The sequence below is a fragment of the Convolutriloba macropyga genome, chromosome 4, assembly GCF_964194025.1.
Source record: "Convolutriloba macropyga chromosome 4, txConMacr16.3, whole genome shotgun sequence".
Classification (NCBI taxonomy): domain Eukaryota; kingdom Metazoa; phylum Xenacoelomorpha; order Acoela; family Convolutidae; genus Convolutriloba; species Convolutriloba macropyga.
Window position 1 is genome coordinate 31,384,890 of NC_134471.1, and position 20,952 is coordinate 31,405,841.

General features: G+C 38.2%; 1 protein-coding gene across 4 annotated transcripts in view; it reads left to right on the top strand.

Moving 5' to 3' along the window:
• LOC142338391 (uncharacterized) overlaps nucleotides 1-20,952 on the top strand; it is a 102,603-nt gene that overhangs the window by 63,238 nt on the left and 18,413 nt on the right. For all 4 annotated transcript variants that reach the window (XM_075388139.1, XM_075388143.1, XM_075388140.1 and 1 more), the window contains 3 exons: nucleotides 297-486; nucleotides 3,324-3,727; nucleotides 10,501-10,734. In XM_075388139.1, coding sequence (XP_075244254.1) covers nucleotides 297-486; nucleotides 3,324-3,727; nucleotides 10,501-10,734 — 828 coding nt within the window. The remainder of the gene's footprint in view (nucleotides 1-296; nucleotides 487-3,323; nucleotides 3,728-10,500; nucleotides 10,735-20,952) is intronic.

Genomic DNA, 20,952 nt, shown 5'->3' on the forward strand with positions numbered 1-20,952 from the left:
TGCGAACACGGGATACGATATTCCCTTCCATTTTGCCGGTTTCTGCTAAAGTACCTATTTTCCGCAATATTGTTCCACTTTCAATGTATTAACATAGTAAAAACGAACACGACATACACGCATCGGGCATATCTGCCCAAACGATTTGGGTATACCTCTGCATCGTAATGTATTTTTTGCCAAGATTGATATCTTCAGGAGCCTCTTGTGGAATTCCTGCAAGTTTTAAGTTTGCAGTTTTCTCGTCGCTAGGGCATTGTTTGTGATATGGTAGGGGTGGAGCAGTTCCATATAACAGACTATTCCAATTTCTGGAGATATAACTGGAAGGAAAAGGACAATTGCCGAGATGCTCCTGCTAGATACTTTGATGGCACATCTGGGGCTGGTCAACTTTTCTTTGCCAAGAATTTCGCCCCTTTATATGAAGAGCATGACGAGGAGCATATAAAACAAGAGATAGCAAACATCAATGCACGGTCACTGGTATGGCCGATTGTTCCATTGAATATCCAGTATATATTGTGAAAACAATTGGTCTGGAAATTTTCACCCCAATACACCTATTGTAAAAAACATTTGTTTAGGCCAATCTGCTGAGCATAAAAATTAAAGTGGAGAGCTATTAACTTTTGTTGAGAGTTAGTAAGAAACGACACAGTCACTTAACCTTCTCTAAGATTTTTTTCGCGAGATTTTCAAAGTAGTTCAATGGATTTGACAAAGAAAATATGCCACCTTCTGCTGGGAATATTTATTAACCATTGGGGCATTCTACAGATACTTTGAACTGTTCAAACAATTGTTCGACTTTTCAACGCTTACACGCATTTTAAATTTTCTTTGCAAATTTTTTTTGCTGGTAGGTAGTTTTTGGGGTGCACTATTGGTAGCAATTATATTAGTCCTGCGGTATTACGCAATTTTTCTTCTGACCGATTTTTCGTACAACCCATTAGACTTTTCGTCCTCGAAAATGGGATAAACTAGTAACGTCCAGAAGGCATTAAGTTCTTTTAAAGCCTTACGCCTTACCAGTCACTTAGAAAAGCGATTCACAACAAGGAGACCAATTGAGGAGACAATTTCACCGTGTGAAGGGCGGTTTCAATCTTGAAAGTTTGACCCCCTCCCCGCACTCGCCAATTCACTCGATGTTAGTCGGATAGGTTTCACTTTACTTGCTATCGCACATAGGGAAAGGGAAACTCGTTATATATACCTATGCATGCTCAACTGTTTTTTTTAATCAAAATTGGCGGACCGACATCTTTATTGTGCAGTGGTATCATAGAAAGCTCTTCTAGCGTAGTATTTTTAAATGATGTTTTTTGAGGAATGATTGAGGTTTAAATTTTTTTGAACACAGAAAGATTTTTTCCTTACTTTGTTCACTTGTCAAAATCTGACGGCTTTTCTGCTTTGGTTCGTTAAAAACAAGTTGAAACATGCTTAATGGAGTAATCTGTTTTGTTTCTGCCTTTTGACCAGGAGTGGCTGAACTTTTTTTTATTTTTATCAGTTTGATCCGCAGTCTTACTATCGACAGTCTGACATCTCCATTTGCTTTCCAAGGAACTAAAAGTACATCTGAGCATTTCTTTTTTTAATAGTGGTTTTCTGACTCGGCTCGTGATTGCTTTTTCGTTGTCCTGTGTCTTACCCTCACTACTGTGGCGTCATTTTATTCACCTTTTGGCTTTAGTGTTTTGGTCAATTGTAAGCTGAGAATCCAATTTTTAAAAACAATTTTAAATGTTTGGTGAATCTTGACTTAATTTGTTTTTCACTTGCGTTGCTGTTCTTTTTGTCAGCCTTTAAATTAGTTCAACTATGAAATTGTCTTTCAATTAAATAGCTTATCAGTTTTTTTATATGGTCCCGTAATCTAACTTTGTCGCCACTAATTTTCAAAGACATTTTGATATTTGGCAGATATATTTTTGGTCCCTCTCACAACTTTTTCTACTAATTCGCAAAAAATGCATAGTGTCAACATGGTAGTTCAGTAAAATTGACTTGACTTGATAATTTCTGCGCAAAGTGTTTTCGAAGAGAAATCTTTTTCATAGATTTTTAATTTGGTTGTGCGGCGTAGAGTCATAAGATGTGTTCACTATCAGAAACCTTTTGCTCACATAAAATTGTTGATGATCTGATCATTAGTTCATTCCTTTCCTTGGGTTGCTGTGTTGATTGAAAGTGGCCGAATTTTAAATCTAGGATAAAACTTATTTTCATAGACTTTTTCGCTATTTAGCAAAATTATATGTTTATCTGTTGAAATTGTTCCTTCCGCTTAAGAAATTGCATTTGCTTGATTTTTTTTTCAAGCAATTGCTTTCGCTATTTTTCTTTAAATATAAACTTCAACCATTTTTCTCAATAAAACGCCCTGCTACTCATAACTTCACCGATATACATTTCTGTCTTGATTTGAGAATCTATCAAGTTTTGAATAACAAAGCATCCCAGGTTGAGGTGCCAGACCGAAAGTCGATATGTCCAGACCATCCCAGACGGAAAGTGTCTATGTCCAGACCCTCTCAGACGGAAAGTGCCTACGTCCAGACTATCGTGCGTTCAAAATTTTTCGTGCGTTCATCGTGCGTTCAAAAGTCCAGACTTTCGTGCGTTCCAATGGAAAATTCGTGCGCTCAAAAAATGATAATTTGTGCGTTCATGTCCAGAATATCGAGCGTTCAAAAGGCCTTATGTCCAGACTTTCTTGCATACAAAAATGCCTATGTCCAGACTTTCGTGCGTTCCAAAAGAAAATTCGTGCGCTCCAAAATTGATAATTTGTGCATTCATGTCCAGACTATTGTGCGTTCAAAGGGCCTTATGTCCAGACTTTCGTGCGTTCAAAAATGCCTATGTCCAGACTTTTTGTCTGTTCAAAAATTGACGATGAGTACTAAAATTGACGATTTGATCAGTCCAAAAAAAACTAGTCCAAAATGGTTCGGTCAGTCCAATTTTTTAAACTCATCACCGATTATGGCTAAAGTGGAGCATACCCAACAAAAATGAGCACAATTGGACTAAAATTGACGATTTCGTGTCCAAAACAATGTTCGGTGATCGAAAAAGTTAAGCCTCATCGAGCGCGGATACTTTTTTGCAAATAATTAAAAACTTGTCCAAAATGGTTCCCTATTTTTTTATTTCATCCCCAATTATGGCTCAGTCTGGGACCTCAACCTGGGATAAATTGCCCTGTTTAATTTTCCCCGTCTCTGCTTCGTTGGTTAAAAAATCAGCCAAGAATGGACGTTAGATGGATATGTTTTATTATATCACTCTGCCTTCTTGTATTGTAGGTTGAGGGATCAATTGGGGCCCAGAAACAGCCGATAGTATATCCTCCTCCACAGCGCAATGTTCAAGCCCACCAACAAATTACAGTGCCAAGTTTTCAACAGTGGCAGATTCCAGGGCAACGTGGTCCTCTTGGATATATTCCAACACAAAATAATCCGGCATCACAGCAAGTTCCAGCGGAAAATGTTCAAGCTCAGTCAATTCAACCGCCAAATGTTGCTGTACCACAGCAAGTTCCAGCGCAAAATATTTCTGCTTCACCAGTTCGCCCACCACATGATCCATTTCAAATGACTGGTAGCCAACCCGGACCCTTGACATCGACTCCAAAACGCCGTCCTGTGCAAGCACCCGCATCACGGCCACCATTTCCACCTATCAAAAGAGTATCGTCTGTCATACAGTAAAAATACATCTTTAGTTTTTCTCTAAGTTCTAACAAGTTCTAACCTTTTGGTGATTTTTAACTCTGTTTAATGAATCATTGACTCTTCATTGCTCTAATGCTATATGCAATGCTTAAATGATAGCCAATCAGCATTAAGAAAATAACATTTTTCTCATTTTCTTCTTATGGTCTGTCTCTATCTCATTGACCATAGTTCTCCATATTAAGATAAGATGTGAGCATTAACTTAACATCAATATAGGGTTAAGTCAAAAAATGAAATAGAGTAGTCCCATTTTCGGTTATGATATAATCATATCAATTATCACGGGATGTTGCTTCATGCAGCCATAGCCCGCGATGCATAGCCAAATACTACAAATAAAATGGGGTTTTGTTGATTCTAGGCTAACAAAACTTTCCAATTTTTAAATGCCAATACTTTTACATTGAAACAGGATTAAACAAGATCCAGTTCATGAAGTATAACAGCGCTTGAAAGCAAAACAATATGCTTTTGTCAATCTTTCATAGCGCCAATATTACTTGTATTGGGCGCATTAAATTACAGAAATAACAAACATTTCTACGGATTATTGACAGATAAGAGCGGAACCATTTAGTCCTTATAATTTCAAACGCAATAACAAAACTGAAAAATTGAAATGTACTTAGCCGATAACTTACACAAACACACACACACACACACACACACACACACACACACACACACACACACACACACACACACACACACACACACACACACACACACACACACACACACACACACACACACACACACACACACACACACACACACACACACACACACACACACACACACACACACACACACACACACACACACACACACACACACACACACACACACACACACACACACACACACACACACACACACACACACACACACACACACACACACACACACACACACACACACACACACACACACACACACACACACACACACACACACACACACACACACACACACACACACACACACACACACACACACACACACACACACACACACACACACACACACACACACACACACACACACACACACACACACACACACACACACACACACACACACACACACACACACACACACACACACACACACACACACACACACACACACACACACACACACACACACACACACACACACACACACACACACACACACACACACACACACACACACACACACACACACACACACACACACACACACACACACACACACACACACACACACACACACACACACACACACACACACACACCTCACACTTTTGAATCGCTCTTATTCTAAAAAATCTTCATTAATTTTTAAATAAGAACGTGGATTTCCATTTTTTGAATATTTTTGTTATGGGTGCATTTTGGGCCTGAGGGACGCAAAAAAACCTATTGAGCCACGAGATTCTCTGCTCTCTGGCTAAGAAACTCTTCTTAAAAACATTCTGCTCAAAGCATCTGATGAGTTATCTGCTCTCTTGGAGCCTACTTGGGGTTAAAGTCCAACCCAGCCTTTGCCCATATTAGGACTCCTGCTAACGTTATCTTCACATTATTTTCATCAGGGATTTGTTTGTTGTCCGGTTGAAGTGTAAATCATCTTCAAGGAAGATATAATAGAACCGTGAGACAACAACACTATTTTTAGTGCTTCTCGCCCAATTAAATTCTTTTCCACCCGAGACATTTTTTTCGACACTTCGGTCATTGATTGTTCAATTTGAGAAGAAAATCCGCTAATTGTTTTTTACTGGCGTTTTGTTATTACCGTGGCTTTTTTGAAAACTGTTAGGCAGTGCAAGTGTTTTACTGCAAAGATAGTTTTATTTGTATCGTCAAAAATTTTGTTGCAATGTGCTCCACGAAAACTGATATTTTTTATGCCGTTTGATGGTGTGGCATCTGGGTTGTAATTTTGTGCTTTATTATTTCGTTAATGTTCACTAGCCTAAGTATTGTTTCAAAAGTAATGTTTTGATATTAGCTATTGACTTTGAGCGTATAGTTGAAATTCTTGCAATCTGGTCTTTTGAGCTAGACTTTTTTCATTGAAGTACTCGTAACCCGATTCCACGCATTCTTTGTCACCTGTTCCCACTAAATTACAGAAACTGACACATCATGGAAAGTTACAAAAACTGACTCATCATAGAAAATCACAAGACCCCTTTTTCCTTTTTTGAGCTTAGTTTCAATGCAAATCCGGAAACTGCAACAAGAATTCTTCAAAACCTGATAAAATCTGCATGTTTGGATTTGTATATGTGTATTTTGTGCATACATTGTTTGCCTCTTTGTCAATTTACTTTTAATAGAAGTCATTTATTCCGAATTAATTAGCCCATGGATGCTGTGGAAGGTCGGCTCCATGTCTGGAATTGGCTAGTCCTCATCAATAAGTTTACGTATTCGGTTCAACATATTGTCTTAGTTCTCAACTCGTATTTCTCAGCAACCGTGATGACACTTTATTGATTCCTTTTAGCTGTACATGCTCCAGTATGCTCTTTAACTTTTCTATGAGGAAGTAGATAAGTTATTTTCTTGGCTTTGGCTTCGCTGAATTTTTGCTGTCAGGCTGCTATCGGCATCACCTGAACTTTGCGTTCTCACCAAAAGAAAAATGTTTTGTTGCGATACTGTTCAAGCCATGGTGGAGCAGATCTTTCAAGTAGGCTTTTACCTTTTTTCTAGAAAATTAAGTCTATAATCGCGAAAATATCTCTCTACTGTTATTACCTCAACTGTATCTACTACATTTTGAGCCCTATTTCATTTTGCAGCCATGATAGCGGTGTTTAGTGCACAATATTTCTTACTGGTCCAAACACAATCTGAATCTAAGAATTTAATTTCTCCTCAGAAAAGTTTTGTTTGCCTGTTTTTGGTCGATTGTTGCTTCCTTATATTCTTAAAAAACATTCCATCTTTTGATAGATGTTGATTGTTTCATTTATTGAAAAACAAAGCTTTCTATGGTGTGGATAACCTCCAAAAAATGTTGCCATTGTTCACTGTGAGCAATTTGTTTGGTTTTGAGAAAGGCCTTTTGTCCTTCTACCCTTTATCTACACTCTTTATCTACCAAAAAACTCATTATTAACACTTTTACTGATGAATAGCTTGTAGAGAGTCCCATGCTTGATTTCTGTTCTTCAAACTTTCAGTCATGTTAACAACGCGTGTTGAGGGTTTAATTTTAATACAGTTTAATAAGTTGAAATTTTGGCACTTAATAAAAAAGATTTCTGATGGAAAGATTTTATTTACCAGCTACTACTAGTGATTGGCTACAACTTTTCGAGTAACCATAGCGTGTTTTTTTCTGAAATGAAAAATCATTTTCCCAGTTTCCCTAAATCTTCAACTATTAACCAAAATCTATCTTTTCTTGTGCTTATTACTCTCTCCCTGGAGAGATACAATTTTGGGTTGCTACTAAGATCTCTATAACTGAAATGTCTGATAAAATGTTAGGACTGGCAAGACTCTTAATTTTTTGAAGTGCGTCTTGGCCTCACATACAAAGAAACTTTTTTCCATTTATGTTTGCACTGAGCCCTGCGGTAATGCTAAAATTGCTTCAACTCTGCACAAAAATTTATCACAAAGTACCTAATCAACGCAGAAGTTAATTCAGCGTTCTGCAGTTTCAGAATTTGTCAGTCTTTCAATGGTCCGAACAGGATTGTCCGAGTATTTAATAACGGGTCAAACGAACTCAACAAGTTCTCTTTCAAATTGGAATGGAACTGAATATTTCTTGAACAGCTCACAACTTTAGTACTTATTTTTCCAAAAATTTACAGAAAAATTTCATATTAGAAAAGAAAATTTTAAATTGCATGTTAAAGAAATTTATGAAGGCAGATGTCATATTCAGGTAGATGGTTTCTTGACGTTTCGTTCACATAGGTGCATTGTCCGTTAAAAAAACTTCTGTTGTTAAATAGTTTCTCAAGTTGTATATAAATTAACCTCAGATTTCATGAAAAAATGATTTTCTTATTATTTTAAGCCTTAAATGCTTCCCACTGCGCGTTTACAAACTTCCACTGAGCAATTACAAACATAGATATTCATTGTCCTGTTTTTATTGGTCCTATTAGTTGTTTGTTTCTCTTTAAACAAAATACAACCATTAAACTAAAAAGAAACGGTAAAAAAATGTACAGAAAAGCATTGAAACCAACCAGGAAAGGATCAGTTTAGGAAAGCTACTCCAATCGCAGCTTTCCAACCAATGGAAAGCTACGATTGGAGTAAGGATTAAATGATGAAGTGTTATGAAATTCTAATCATATTTTAAAAATACAACAATGCAGAAATATTGGAACAAAATGACAAATATTAGAAAAAGTTTCAAGAATAGATGGTTTAGGTTCAACTTTTCTTTCAAATTGACAAAATTTTTCTCTGAGAAATATTGAAATCCCGTAACAAAGTAAATGTAATTTATATTTAAGCGTTAACAAAAAAGGACTTAGTGCTATGATTCTCAACTGAAATCAAAATTTTGAAATACAAATGAATAAAATGCATAACAAATGTTATCAAACAGAAAACTGTCCTGAATTCAGTAAGCGGTAAAAGTTGCTCTAACATCCAAAAAAATTCCTAAAAGACGATTTTTTGTCATGAAACGAAAACTGTTTTTCTTGATTGCGTCTGGACGGCATTGGTGTATGCTGAAAAAGGCAATTTTTTCAATAATAGCCGCGAAGCGATAGCGGCTATGATTGGGGACATCGTGATTCTTTTTAATTCGTTGTCTCCGTCAATGATTCTTAAGACCTGACTTCTTGGAATTAACTTTTAGTGACTTCTATTTGTTGCAGTTAAAATTTGTGTACATGACGTCATTTGTTCTGCTTTTAGGTCAACTGCGTTACTTACCTCACTCAAAAAAATGACTTCTGAAATCAGTGAATGAATTTTAAATTTTATGAACATTTACTAATTGAAGATCAATAGTGTGCATCCAAGTAGTGCCAAACGTAAATGCCCTAATTCTTGATTATAGAGTCTTGAGTTTTTGATTGAGAAGATTAAGTTTGAAAAAGTTCTATTATAAATTTTTCCTATAGAGCTTATGTGTCTCATGAAAATGACAGTCCAAATCTAACCCAAAAAAACTAGTGGTATTTTATTGGACTGGTGGTCCACCTGTCTCTTTAATTTCCTTAGTTGTTTCAATTCTATGGAAAGCCACAAGAATTCCGATTCCTGCCTCAAGCTCTTTTTGCGCGTTTTCTTTCCCTTAACCGTTTTCTTTTTGCATGATCTAAATTTCTCTCTCATTCAAAAGTCTCAGCAGCTAAACTCAGTATGAGGCAGTTAACTAACAAAAGTCAAATGAAAAGTCCGACAAAATTGATGCCATTTTTTCACTTTAATTTATAGCCGCGTCAGCAATTCCAGGCGGCCATTTTTGAGGTCCTAATTTTTTTTTAATTCGTCTAACAGATTTTTTTTCGTCTTACCCTGACTTCTTGAAATTGACTTTTTAAATGACTTACCTCACTCAAAAAAATGACATCTGAACTCACTTATGGAATTTTAAATAATATGAACATTTACTAATTAAAGGTCAATAGTGTGCCAAACATATATGCCATGATTCTTGATTACTAGAGTCTTGAGTTTTTGATTTCAAATATTAATTTTGAAGAGCCCTATTAGGGCTTTCTCCTTATAAAGCTTATGTGTCTCATAAAAATGACAGTCCGAAGCTAACCAAAAATTCTAGTGGTCTATTAAAGGACTGGTGGTCGATCTGTCTATTTATTTCTGTAGCTGTTTCATTTCATGTAACGCCACAAGCGTCTATCGCGGCTATTTTCCAGCAATGTGCCGGCCATGTTTTTTATTAGCTGTTATTGTAGCATATAATAACCTCTAATGACGTGATTTGAAGCCTCCTATTTGAAGCAGGGAGCAATAAATTCTCAACTAATCGTTTGAGAGAAATTCGTCCTACTTTAGTCAGTTATTTTCTCTGAATAGTAATTCTGTATTTTTGTCCCGCAAAAATTATCTGACATGAAAAATGAACTCTGTGGTCGTATTTATTAAACCTGATAATTGCAAATCTAATAATTCTTTAACCGAGTTTAATTTCTTGCGATCTTTATAATTTATTGTAATACTTGATCAGTTTATTGCTGAAACCGTTTACACTTTTTAAACCCATAAAAATTTTGTAAGCTACATTCTAAACTAAATTTAAGTTCCCAACCCCCGAACCCCCCCCCCCCCCCCGCCACTGTCGTTAGAGAGCAATTCATCCGGCGTTAGTCGGTTTATCTTTATCACAGCTCACAGAAGCTTCTGTCAACTGAAAGCTTATAAAATTTAATTGGCAGTCAATATTGGACAGTTTCTTGATTGTGATGATATTCTAAAATTGTTGTGGTCGAGAAGCAAACAATTTTCTTGAAAAAGAATTGCAGGCTCATAGATTTATTGTAAAGCCTATATGCTTCTCTAAGAAAAAGAAAGAACGTTTCCCAGGTGATTTCGGTGAGTTGAAATAATTATTTGTAAAATGTCACTCTAGTTTGTTAAAAAATTATAGCCAACAATGACAAGGAATTTTCCAGTGACGGTCAAGATTTATCGCGTCTATTTTTCGGCGATCCTGTCGTCTGTTTAGTTTCCGAATTTGAACGTCATCTGAAATCTCACCTTTTTGAAATATTTCGTCATGAAACCGGAAAAACTTCTAGGCAACAAGGACAAGCTAGCAGTTCTACAGTTGGGGCTACTGGTGGGAGTCAAAGTGGACTGGACTTGAGTAGTGGATACCAGACTCAAGGAATGCCACCCCGACCGTCCTCATCCATTGGTCCCACGACATCCATGATGCAGCAGTCACACAGTAGAGCTCAATCAGGCGTGCCGTGGAATCAAGTCGCACCTCCAAGTACAAGCTCATACTCCGGCCGGGGGCCGCATCCCGGGTTAGCCAAAAACAAAGCAGTCATAATTTCAAAACTGACTAAAATTTATTTACAGCATAATGTTGACGCAGATCCAAGAGGGCTTAGATTCCGAGGAACTATAATGCAAGATTTTCATTGATGTTTGCTGGAAATATTATTTGTACAAAATCAGAGGTTTAAGTCTGATTTATAAAAAATTATTGTGGGGAGGGCCTTAATCGACTAAAATTACAGTCGAGTTTCCTCCTTGAAGTCTAGGAAAATTGATGGGTCGAGCAAAAGTCTTTTATGGGCATTTTGAAGCATGGTCTTTCATTACTAACTAAATGGTTTAAAATACGAATCAATGTTTTGTCACTGTTTTCTAGATAAAAGTTCATTTTGCCTGAAATTTGATTTAGTGAAACTCGATCTCGAATATGTTTGTGATGCCAAAACATTTCACAAGCAGTGATATGAGTAACTGCCAAGCGACAATCAGTCATTTAGACCCGCAAATAGTAAGCTGAGGGACTTTTATCTATTTAACAATTAGGTTTCCTTTCATTTGTGCCTTAAAATGCACTCAAAACTAATTGCGGAAATTATTGACAAGTGAGAGAAAATATAAAATATTATCAAGAGTTGTTTGGTAAGTATTGTTTCATGAGAATTTTGGGTCCAGCAGGGCCATTTCATGGGTTGAGAAAAATCTTTTTGAAAGCTCAGCACAATTTGTCTGTTGAGCATGGTCATTCCATGAATCAACCAAAAATTATTTTTAAGAAGTCTGCTTTTTTGCATATTTGAAAAGCTTTTAACAGCCGCCGTAGACTCCCCAGAGATAATATTTAGGCGCGCTCACCTCTTCTAAATTCGAAAGGATATGCTTTATTGGTGCGTTGTCTTTTTCATAAGATCTTTTCACACATTTTCCGACAATGAGAAGTCAAATTGGAGTGGTAATTTTTGTCACACTGGCGTAGTGAAGGGAGTCAAAAAGTCAGTAGGTTTCAAGTGTGTCGAAAAGCGAGTAGGTCCGAAGTGTGCTTTTTTTCAAACTACCTTAAGAGTAGAGTGAGAAATCGACACTATTTACTTTCATGTATCATATTATTTAGATTTGTATCATTTAAGAACTATTTATTTTCATAAAAGTTAATTTTTGCACATTTGACCGTAACTTTTTTTCATCTCTTATCACTTAGTGTCATTAATGACTGATTCTCATTGTTTTGCAGTACAGCATAAAGAAATCTAAGGAAAAGTTTGAGTTCATAGGTAGTGGTTTTCATGACTTAACGCCATTTTTTCATAAATATTAAGTTAATTTTGGAGTTTTGCTAGTATTTTTATACTTTTCATTATAATTCCAATCAATGTTGTTTATGACAGCTCTCATTTTTTGTTCCTTGCGGCTGATTTTGACAAATTGGACCCTTACTGTTTTCAGAACAATAATTAACAAAATTTTGATTATTGTTAATTTTTTTATTTGCGCTCAAATCAAGTTTTCAGAAATTATATTAGACCTGCAGTCTTTTTTTCATTTATTAATTGTTTTTGAACGAAGTTCATAGCAATTATTGTGAGCGTCTGTGTCTTTTTTATGCAAAATTTTCGCTTGACAATTTTGGGATCTATTCTGTTTTGCCCCACCCCAGCTTAGTTAGGATAAATTTTTTATAACCTCCAGGCGCACGTGCTATTTTCTTACATAGTAACGTGCTATATAACAACATATAATTTGTAACTGTGGCTCATAAAAAAACACTGGGGGCCGAAACAGAATAGATCCCAATTCTGACTTTTCGAGTGACTTTTACGCCCTTGACTTTTTGCGTTTCGCGTGATCTAATATTCTCTCTCAATAACAATTTCAAGCAGCTGAACTCAATTGGCGGCAATTTAATACTAAAAATTAAATGAAAGGTGCGCCGGAACTAGTGCCATTTTTTACTGTAAATCTTAATAGTGGTACATGTTAACCTCTAATGCGGTTATTTGAAGCCCACTATTGAATTTCTTAGTCCCATTTAGGCTCCTTCTCCTCCCTCCCCTCCCCCCCCCCCGACTGAAGCAGGCTGCAATTGATCAGAGCTCCCACTAGTGGTTCGAGATCAATTCTTCCGATGTTTAGTCGGTTATGTTTTTTTGCTAGACCAATTTTTTGTCTGACCACTTCAAATTTTCTCCTCAAAAAGGGGAAAAACAAGCAAAACCCGGAGAGCACTAAGTGGTTGAGACGGATGGTATTAAGTGTGTATGTGAGTGTGTGTGGGTTTGGGGGATGGTTGAGGAGGTCAAACTTTAAGAATAAGAGCCGCCCTTAACATTCTAAAAATGTCTTCTCAAAACAATTTCAGTGAATTGAAGACTTAGAGGCTTTACTAGTCTCTAATTATTTGATTGACCAAAGCTGTTTTGGGTGAACAATATCATGGGCGGTTCTTATTCTTATAAATTTGACCCCCTAATTACCCTCATTCTTATAAATCTGACCCCCCAGGCACACAGACACTCACACACACACACACACACACACACACACACACACACACACACCCTCACTCATCAGCCCTCATCCACCTGGCGATTTGTTCCCCCTCTCGTCCAACCCCAACGTCACCCCCCAGCAATCCTAAGCCACAATCCTAGCAATCCTAGCAATTCTACTGCCGACGCCAACCATCTGCTCGCCGGCCATTTAAGAGCAAATCGCCGGATCTTAGGCAAGTTACAACCCTAAACCCAGTCTAATTCTTTCCCTGACACCCCTGTTGCCCCCTTCACTCTTCACCGCACTCAATTCACTTAACTTTAGTCGGTTACGTTTTGTCATTTGATTGTTTTAGCACTTTTTTTCTCATTAATGATAGTTTTCAACGTTTGCTAATGAGGAATAAATGAATCTGCTTAACGGCTGGAAATCAGACTCAATGTATTTCAATATTTTGACAGTATTTTTTGTTAAAATTCTGTTTGCATGTTTGCTAATAAAATCAATTCAGAGGCTATTTGGGTCCAGCAGTCTTTATTAGGGGTCTTTTCACATCACTTTTTGGTCTAGCATTGTCTTAAGTCAAGTTTCTAACCTGTGATATCTTAGATGACGGTATTTAATGCTATACCGGTATGTATTTATGGCTTTATGTATTTATATTGTAACATTATTGCCATAACAATTTATATGATTTGTAGTTACATCCAAAATTCTTTATTTTAACGTTATTTTTAAGCTAATTTGTCCCTCAAAAGGGCTCAAATGAGCTCCTTATTGGTAAGATGCCCACTTTGTGAAACTGGCACATGTCATGCTCATAAATTACATACCCATTTTTGTAAGCGAACCACAATTTAATAAATTTGATAGAGAAGGCCACTGAAAACTTAATACATATAGGTCTACCAAAACCACCAACTCTTATTTTGGGACCCTTTAAACATTTTGTGGGACTGGGAAAGCTAAGCTAGCCTGTTTTTTTGAGCAAATGCGACAGACAAGATAGAGAAAAACAAAAGGCGAGAGGGATTAAGAGATTTAAAGCTTTTTGTGAATCAAAGTGAAAAAAAATGCGGCAAATGATGGGAAACTAAAGAACCGGAAACTCAAAAAAAACTCTCGGTCGCTTTTGGTTGAACAGCGTTCATGAGAAAAAGGCAGATGTGGGCAAAACTAAATGCAAGTCAGTGGAAAGAGGAAAAATTTGTTTTACACTGCTGGTTACATTGAAAACCTAGTGTATATCCCAAGATCGCTTGTGGATATGGCTATTTGAGTTTTCATCTTCAGGTTTTCTGTAGTCCATTCAATCTGCTCAGAACATTTGAACATATGGCAAGCATATAAAACTATCCCAAAATGCCAGTGAAAATGTGACAGCCGGATACTTGGAAAACGAATTTGACGGTTTATTGATGATCATACATGTGGCGGCTGAGCTTACTAACTCAATAACCAAATTGAATAGCGCTTCAAGACCATTTCAAGCATTAAAGCTAGAATAGCATGAAGAGCGAAATTTAATGCTACATTCTATCGAAGCCATACGGATTTGTTCACTTTGTTCAACTTTTATATTTAGCAACTAATAATAGTACACAATCGTCATACATGAAATTAAACTGAAACTCAAACTCGAACTACGCTATTATTGCCACGTATTCAAGTGATCACAATCACACGAATTTAACTCAAATGGCACAAGAGATACCCAACTTGGTAAGCCAGATTCGATGAATACTACGATTTTCATACCAATTCAGAGAGTGCGGGGCACCTTATAAGGTATCTCGAACCCCAAACTCAGTGTATTCAGAAAACCTTACGACATAGTGATCTACAACCAATCAGCGATGCCATTTTGACATGTACGGCAGTATAAATAGAGCTTGAAAAACTACCAAAAATCAGTTGAAACTCGTTAATTTTGACTTATTAAACTGACATACAGTGAGTATTGAAGCACACTTTCTTGAGCGGTAAATTACTTGTTATCGTATCTTGTTTCTGTCTATCATATTATTGATTGTACTGTTTTAACTTTACTTTGACTTGTGAAAATAGAATTAAGTTTGATATTCTCAAAACTTCCTTACTAAGGAATGAAGTTCCTGAGTAAGAGAAACTTTGTGCAAAGCATAAAGTCAGTTTCTCTTACTGGCTTTAACGAAGCCTAGCGTAGTTCACTGATTGCGTTATTGAGCAGTTTAGTGCAGTTAGAGGCACAAAGTGCTGATTTGGCTACCTCTGTTACTTTTGATTATCAGGAAAATGTCTCCGAAGAAATTAAGAAATGGGAGACGGAAACTATTTGCCCTAACCAGTAGCTAGGACAGTTATCTAGAACTGGACACAGGGGATTTTGCAGTTTCGAATTATAAGTTGAGTTATTAACAAAAACTCAACAAAAAAATTTGATTGTTTCAATTTGAATTATCTTGTTATTCTGAGAGAAACAAGTTTGTTATACAGCAAAGCTGAGCAACTAGTTATCAGGAGTAATTGAACAACAAGTAATGCAACAGTAATCTACAGTATAGTGGATAGTACAATTCACAAAATTTAACTGCAAAAACCCAACATCCGGACAGATTTGAGACCGCTGAGACTAACTAGGAGGTGGAAAATTTTCCTTGACTTTAATAGGAGAGTAGCCATTTCATTTGTTCCACCAACCCGGACATTGAAAGTAAAACTGCTGTCCAATCTGATGAAGAGATTGCCGATGGCACCCCCCAAAGAAAATCAATCGAATCAACAGCGGAACGCCATTGAGTCAGAGCGAAAGGTGTGCGAGTTGACCTCACTTAAAAGGAACAAGCAAGGCAAACAGCAACAAACAATTCGAGTTCAACCAGCAGAGAAGAGCGTCAATCAACAGCTCAAAGATACGGCAAGAAGTTCCAAGATTTAGATGAAGAAGATAACACTGAAACAGGGATTAGCTACAAAATAATTGAAGATTCAGATCGACCCAACAAACAAAATGTCCTCTACCATTACTGTTCACCTTCTAGAGGAAAAAATACCCAAGCAACTGAAGCGTCAAAACAAGCTTGAGCTCTATCAAGCTAATTTCGTTGAAGAACATCTGAGAAAAGCAAGAAAGTGCAAAGCAAGCTTGGACTATCATTGGCTTGCATGTATAAGCAAAGGCACGCAACCAGCAATAAATGCAAAACAAAGCAACAAAACTCAAGCAGTGAACGACAACGAGAGTAATAACAACTATCCAGCAGACAACCCAGTTGCTTAAACAGTGCAAAATGGAGCAACAGCAAGTGGCCAAGAGACTGAGAATGTTTCGGAAACACCTTCAGCAAAGCAAAGGCGAGAGGAGAGGATGAAGAAATTCGATATCGAATTCGAAACCAAGATTCAACTAGAACAGGCAGGGTTCTAGCGGAGGAGGCTAGAGATGGAAATGCAAATGAAGGAACTGGAAACCAAGCATCAACTACTGGAGGAAGAGCGTGAGCTAGAGCGCAAAGTGAAGAGAACAGCATTAGAGAATGGTGATGCTCGTTTCCAATCAACTGGGGCTCGAGACAAATCACCCTTCAATTGGGCCCTAAAAAAGAGAGATGTCTCAGACTGGGCCAGTAGGATCGATAACCTTCTAACACCAGAACGATCAACGGCTCGCTTCGAAGCAACCCCTGAAGTGAATTCTCACGATATCGCAGCTCACGAAACCGATCCTCAATTGTTGAAGACCAAGACGTTTCACCCAGAGCTGGTCTACTATACAGCACTGGCTATTCACGTAGTAGTAACCTACCAAAGCTGAAGTTGAACAACTTCGACGGAAACCCTCTCGAATGGCTGGAGTGGTCTAGTATGTTCATTGCTACAGCAGATCAACGACCAATACCAGACTCAGAGAAGATGAGCCATCTGAAGACTCTACTGACAGGCACAGCAAGGTCAGCAATCTCTGGAATGAGCTATTCTGGACAGTTCTATGGTGCTCCATGGAGCATTCTGGAAAGAAAATTTGGAAGGCCTCATGTGATCATTGATGCAAAAATGGACAGTCTTCGCAAATTAAGACAGGTGAAACCTCATGACTCAATAGGTCTGATCAGATCCTCGGTTATTGTTTCGACCTTTGTGAATGTGCTCAAGGAGTACAAGCAGATTGGTGTTCTGCCACCAAGCTCGACACTGTATGTGGCACTAGGTAAACTACCTCAAGTTCTCATAGAGAAGTGATGGTTCTATGTTGATGATAAAGATGAAGATTGGCCTGAGCTAATTATGTTTGAAAGGTGGCTATCTAGGATATCATTCGTGCACGGAGGGTTTTCAGCTTTCACGGGAGAGCGAAGAGAAGAAGACCGAAGAAGCACAAATAGAGACAAACGGTTCTCGAAAACGTCGAACTTCAGTGCAAGTTCGAACGTGAAAGAAACGAAGCAAACGCAAAGTGATCACTGTTTGCTAGTTGATGACACTCATAAAATATGGAACTGTCCACTATTCAAGAACGTGAGTGTGAATGATCGGTACTCACCAGTGAGGAAGCAACGCTTATGTTACGGATGTCTAAACAAAGGACATGCAATTAAAGATTAGAAAGTCCATGCGTGCGGCATCAAGGGATGCATAACGAAGCACAACCGATTGCTACACTCAGAAAACAAAATGGACGAGGGCAATCACGCAGTCAATGTAAGCGCAGCTACAATCAACCACAGTAACGAAGTTACCAGCTGTCTTCAGATAGTTCCTGTCTCAATACAGAGCGGTGGCAACAGGCTGAACACATATGCTTTCCTCGATAGTGGATCAACGGTTTCATTCATCGATCAAAGCGTGCAAGAGAAGTTACGAACCCAAGATACCGATGTGACGCACAACATAGCTGGCATATATGGAACAAAACGATCTGAAGACAGAAAAGTTTCCTCTCAAAATAGAGGTACTACATTCAAAAGTGCATTCAATCGAAGTGCTTGCACACCCGTCAATATCCTTGGAGAACAAAAACTACAACTACAACAAGCTGAAGCAAAGCTTCAGTCACTTGAGTGTTCTACCCAACAAAAGCTTTAACTAAATGGAAGTTGGCATCATCCTTGGTCAAGATGCTTATGAGCTACAACGCCCATTGAATTAAAATATAGGAACACGAAGCGAACCTTTCGTTGTTTTAACAGAGCTAGGATGGGTAGTCAGTGGACCCATGACGGGCAAGAGAAGACAAAATGTTTGTCATTTCGCCTTCACTGAAGAGGTGAAAGTGGCTGAGAGTATCCAAACTTTTTGGGACATAGAAACTTATGCTTCCAAAATCAACGTCGTCAGTCAGTCAAAGAAGGAATTGCAGGCACAGAAGATGCTAGAGAGTACGACGCAAATCACAGGCGAGCGGTACGAAGTGGGAATGCTGTGGACTGAACCAGAGTCAAACCTATCGAACAACAACTACAGCTCAGCCTTGGGTCACCTTTACTCACTCGAGCGAAGATTCCAAAGAGACCCTAACCTGAAGAGTTTTTATCAACAGTCAATAGATACAGATGTAGAAAAAAGATACATAAAGATATTGGACGAGTCCGAAGTGAAAGAATGATATTTGCCACACCATCCAGTGCTAAACCCAAACAAGCCTGGCAAAGTAAGACTTGTTTGCAATGCTGCCTCAAAGTACAAAGAAGTATGCCTAAAGGATAAGCTACTAGCAGGACCTGATCTGCTACATGGGTTAATTGGAACAATATTCAGATTCCGTGAAGGACCAAGAGCCCTGATAGCTGACATCGAATCGATGTTTCTACAAGTGCTAGTTACCGAACAGGATAGAAGTTGCTTGAGGTTCTTATGGCGTCCAAGAGCAAATGAACCTGTTCAGATATACGAAGACTAGCGTCATGTATTTGGAGCTAAAAGTTCCGAAACTTGTGCAAACTATGCTCTCAAGCGAGTGGGAGTGAACAACGAAGAAGAGTATTCGATTGCAGCAAAGGCAATGCAAATTCTACATCGACGATTTCATCAAATCAGTAGAAACCCCTGAAGAAGCAATTGAGGTCTCCAATCAAGTACAACCTCTTCTCTCACGACATGGAATTGAGTTGAAAAAGTGGATAAGCAACTGTGATGCCGTTACCGAAGCAATCCCAGAAGACTTGAAGTCAATCAGCAACACGAAGCAAGTCAAAGTGGAACCCAATAAAGAGGGATCCTCAGTGCTAGGACTACAATGGACTGTTACTGATAATAGTCTACAAGTGTGCGGAGGTACAAACAAGAAAGTTGAAGATGAAGAGAATATACCCTCGTCAGTCTTCATGATACAGGCTGAAGAGAAGAAAGCTGTTATTCAGTGGGAACGATTCAGTAACTTTAACAGACTAGTGAACACAGTGGCATACGCACAGTGAGCAGTGAACAAACACAAACCAGCAACACTTGTAGTCAGCATTGAAGAAAGAGAAAAGCAAAGTCAATCATCTTCAAGTTACTACAGCAAGAACAGTTTGGTGAAGAGATGAAATCTCTCAGAGATGAAAAGAAAATTCCAAAATGCTGCAAAATCCTACAATTCTCACCTTTCTTAGATGATGAAAGCGTTATTCGAGCCAAAGGCAGAATAGACAGATTTCAATTGGACTTCAATGCAAAGCATCCAATTTTGCTACATTGGAAACATCATGCGGTTGAATTATTCTTGCGAAATGAGCACAAGGACAATCAGCACGAAGGCACTGAGCATGTAAGAAACTTCGTTCAGCAGAAGATGTGGATCCTAGGCTTACGGAACGCTTGAAGATCAATCAAGAACAAGTGTGTTAACTGCAGAAAAGGCAGAGCACAAACGATAGCACCAGTAATGGCAGATCTACCCGAAGAGCGCTTAGAAGCTTCACAAATGTGGAAGTTGACTACTTTGTTCCTTTCATTGCGAAGATTGGGCTCAGAAACAAAAAGCGATGGTGTTGTCTCTTTACTTGTCTAACTATGAAAGCGGTGCATATAGAAGTGGTACCCAAGTTGAACACAGATAGTTGTCTCAACGCAATAATAAGAATTATTGCTCGAAGAGGCAAATCGAACACGATCATCAACGGGACAAACTTTGTTGGAGCTGAACTGGAGAGTGTTCGCAAATTAAGACAGGTGAAACCTCATGACTCAATAGGTCTGATCAGTTCCTCGGTTATTGTTTCGACCTTTGTGAATGTGCTCAAGGAGTACAAGCAGATTGGTGTTCTGCAATCAAGCTCGACACTGTATTTGGCACTAGGTAAACCACCTCAAGTTCTCATAGAGAAGTTGTGGTTCTATGTTGATGATAAAGATGAAGATCGGCCTGATCCAATTATGTTTGACAAATGGCTATCTAGGATAGCATTCGTTCACGAAGGGTTTTCATATTTCAAGGGAGAGCGAAGAGAAGAAGACCGAAGAAGAACAAATAGAGACAAACGGTTCTCGAAAACGTCGAACTTCAGTGCAAGTTCGAACGTGAAAGAAACGAAGCAAACGCAAAGTGATCACTGTTTGCTAGTTGATGACACTCATAAAATATGGAACTGTCCACTATTTAAGAACGTGAGGGTGAATGATCGGTACTCAGAAGTGAGGAAGCAACGCTTATGTTACGGATGTCTAGGCAAAGGACATGCAATTAAATATTGTAAATACCATGCGTGCGACATCAGTGGATGCATCACGAAGCACAACCGACTGCTACAATCAGAAAACCAAATGGACGAGGGCAATCACGCAGTCCATGTAAGCGCAGC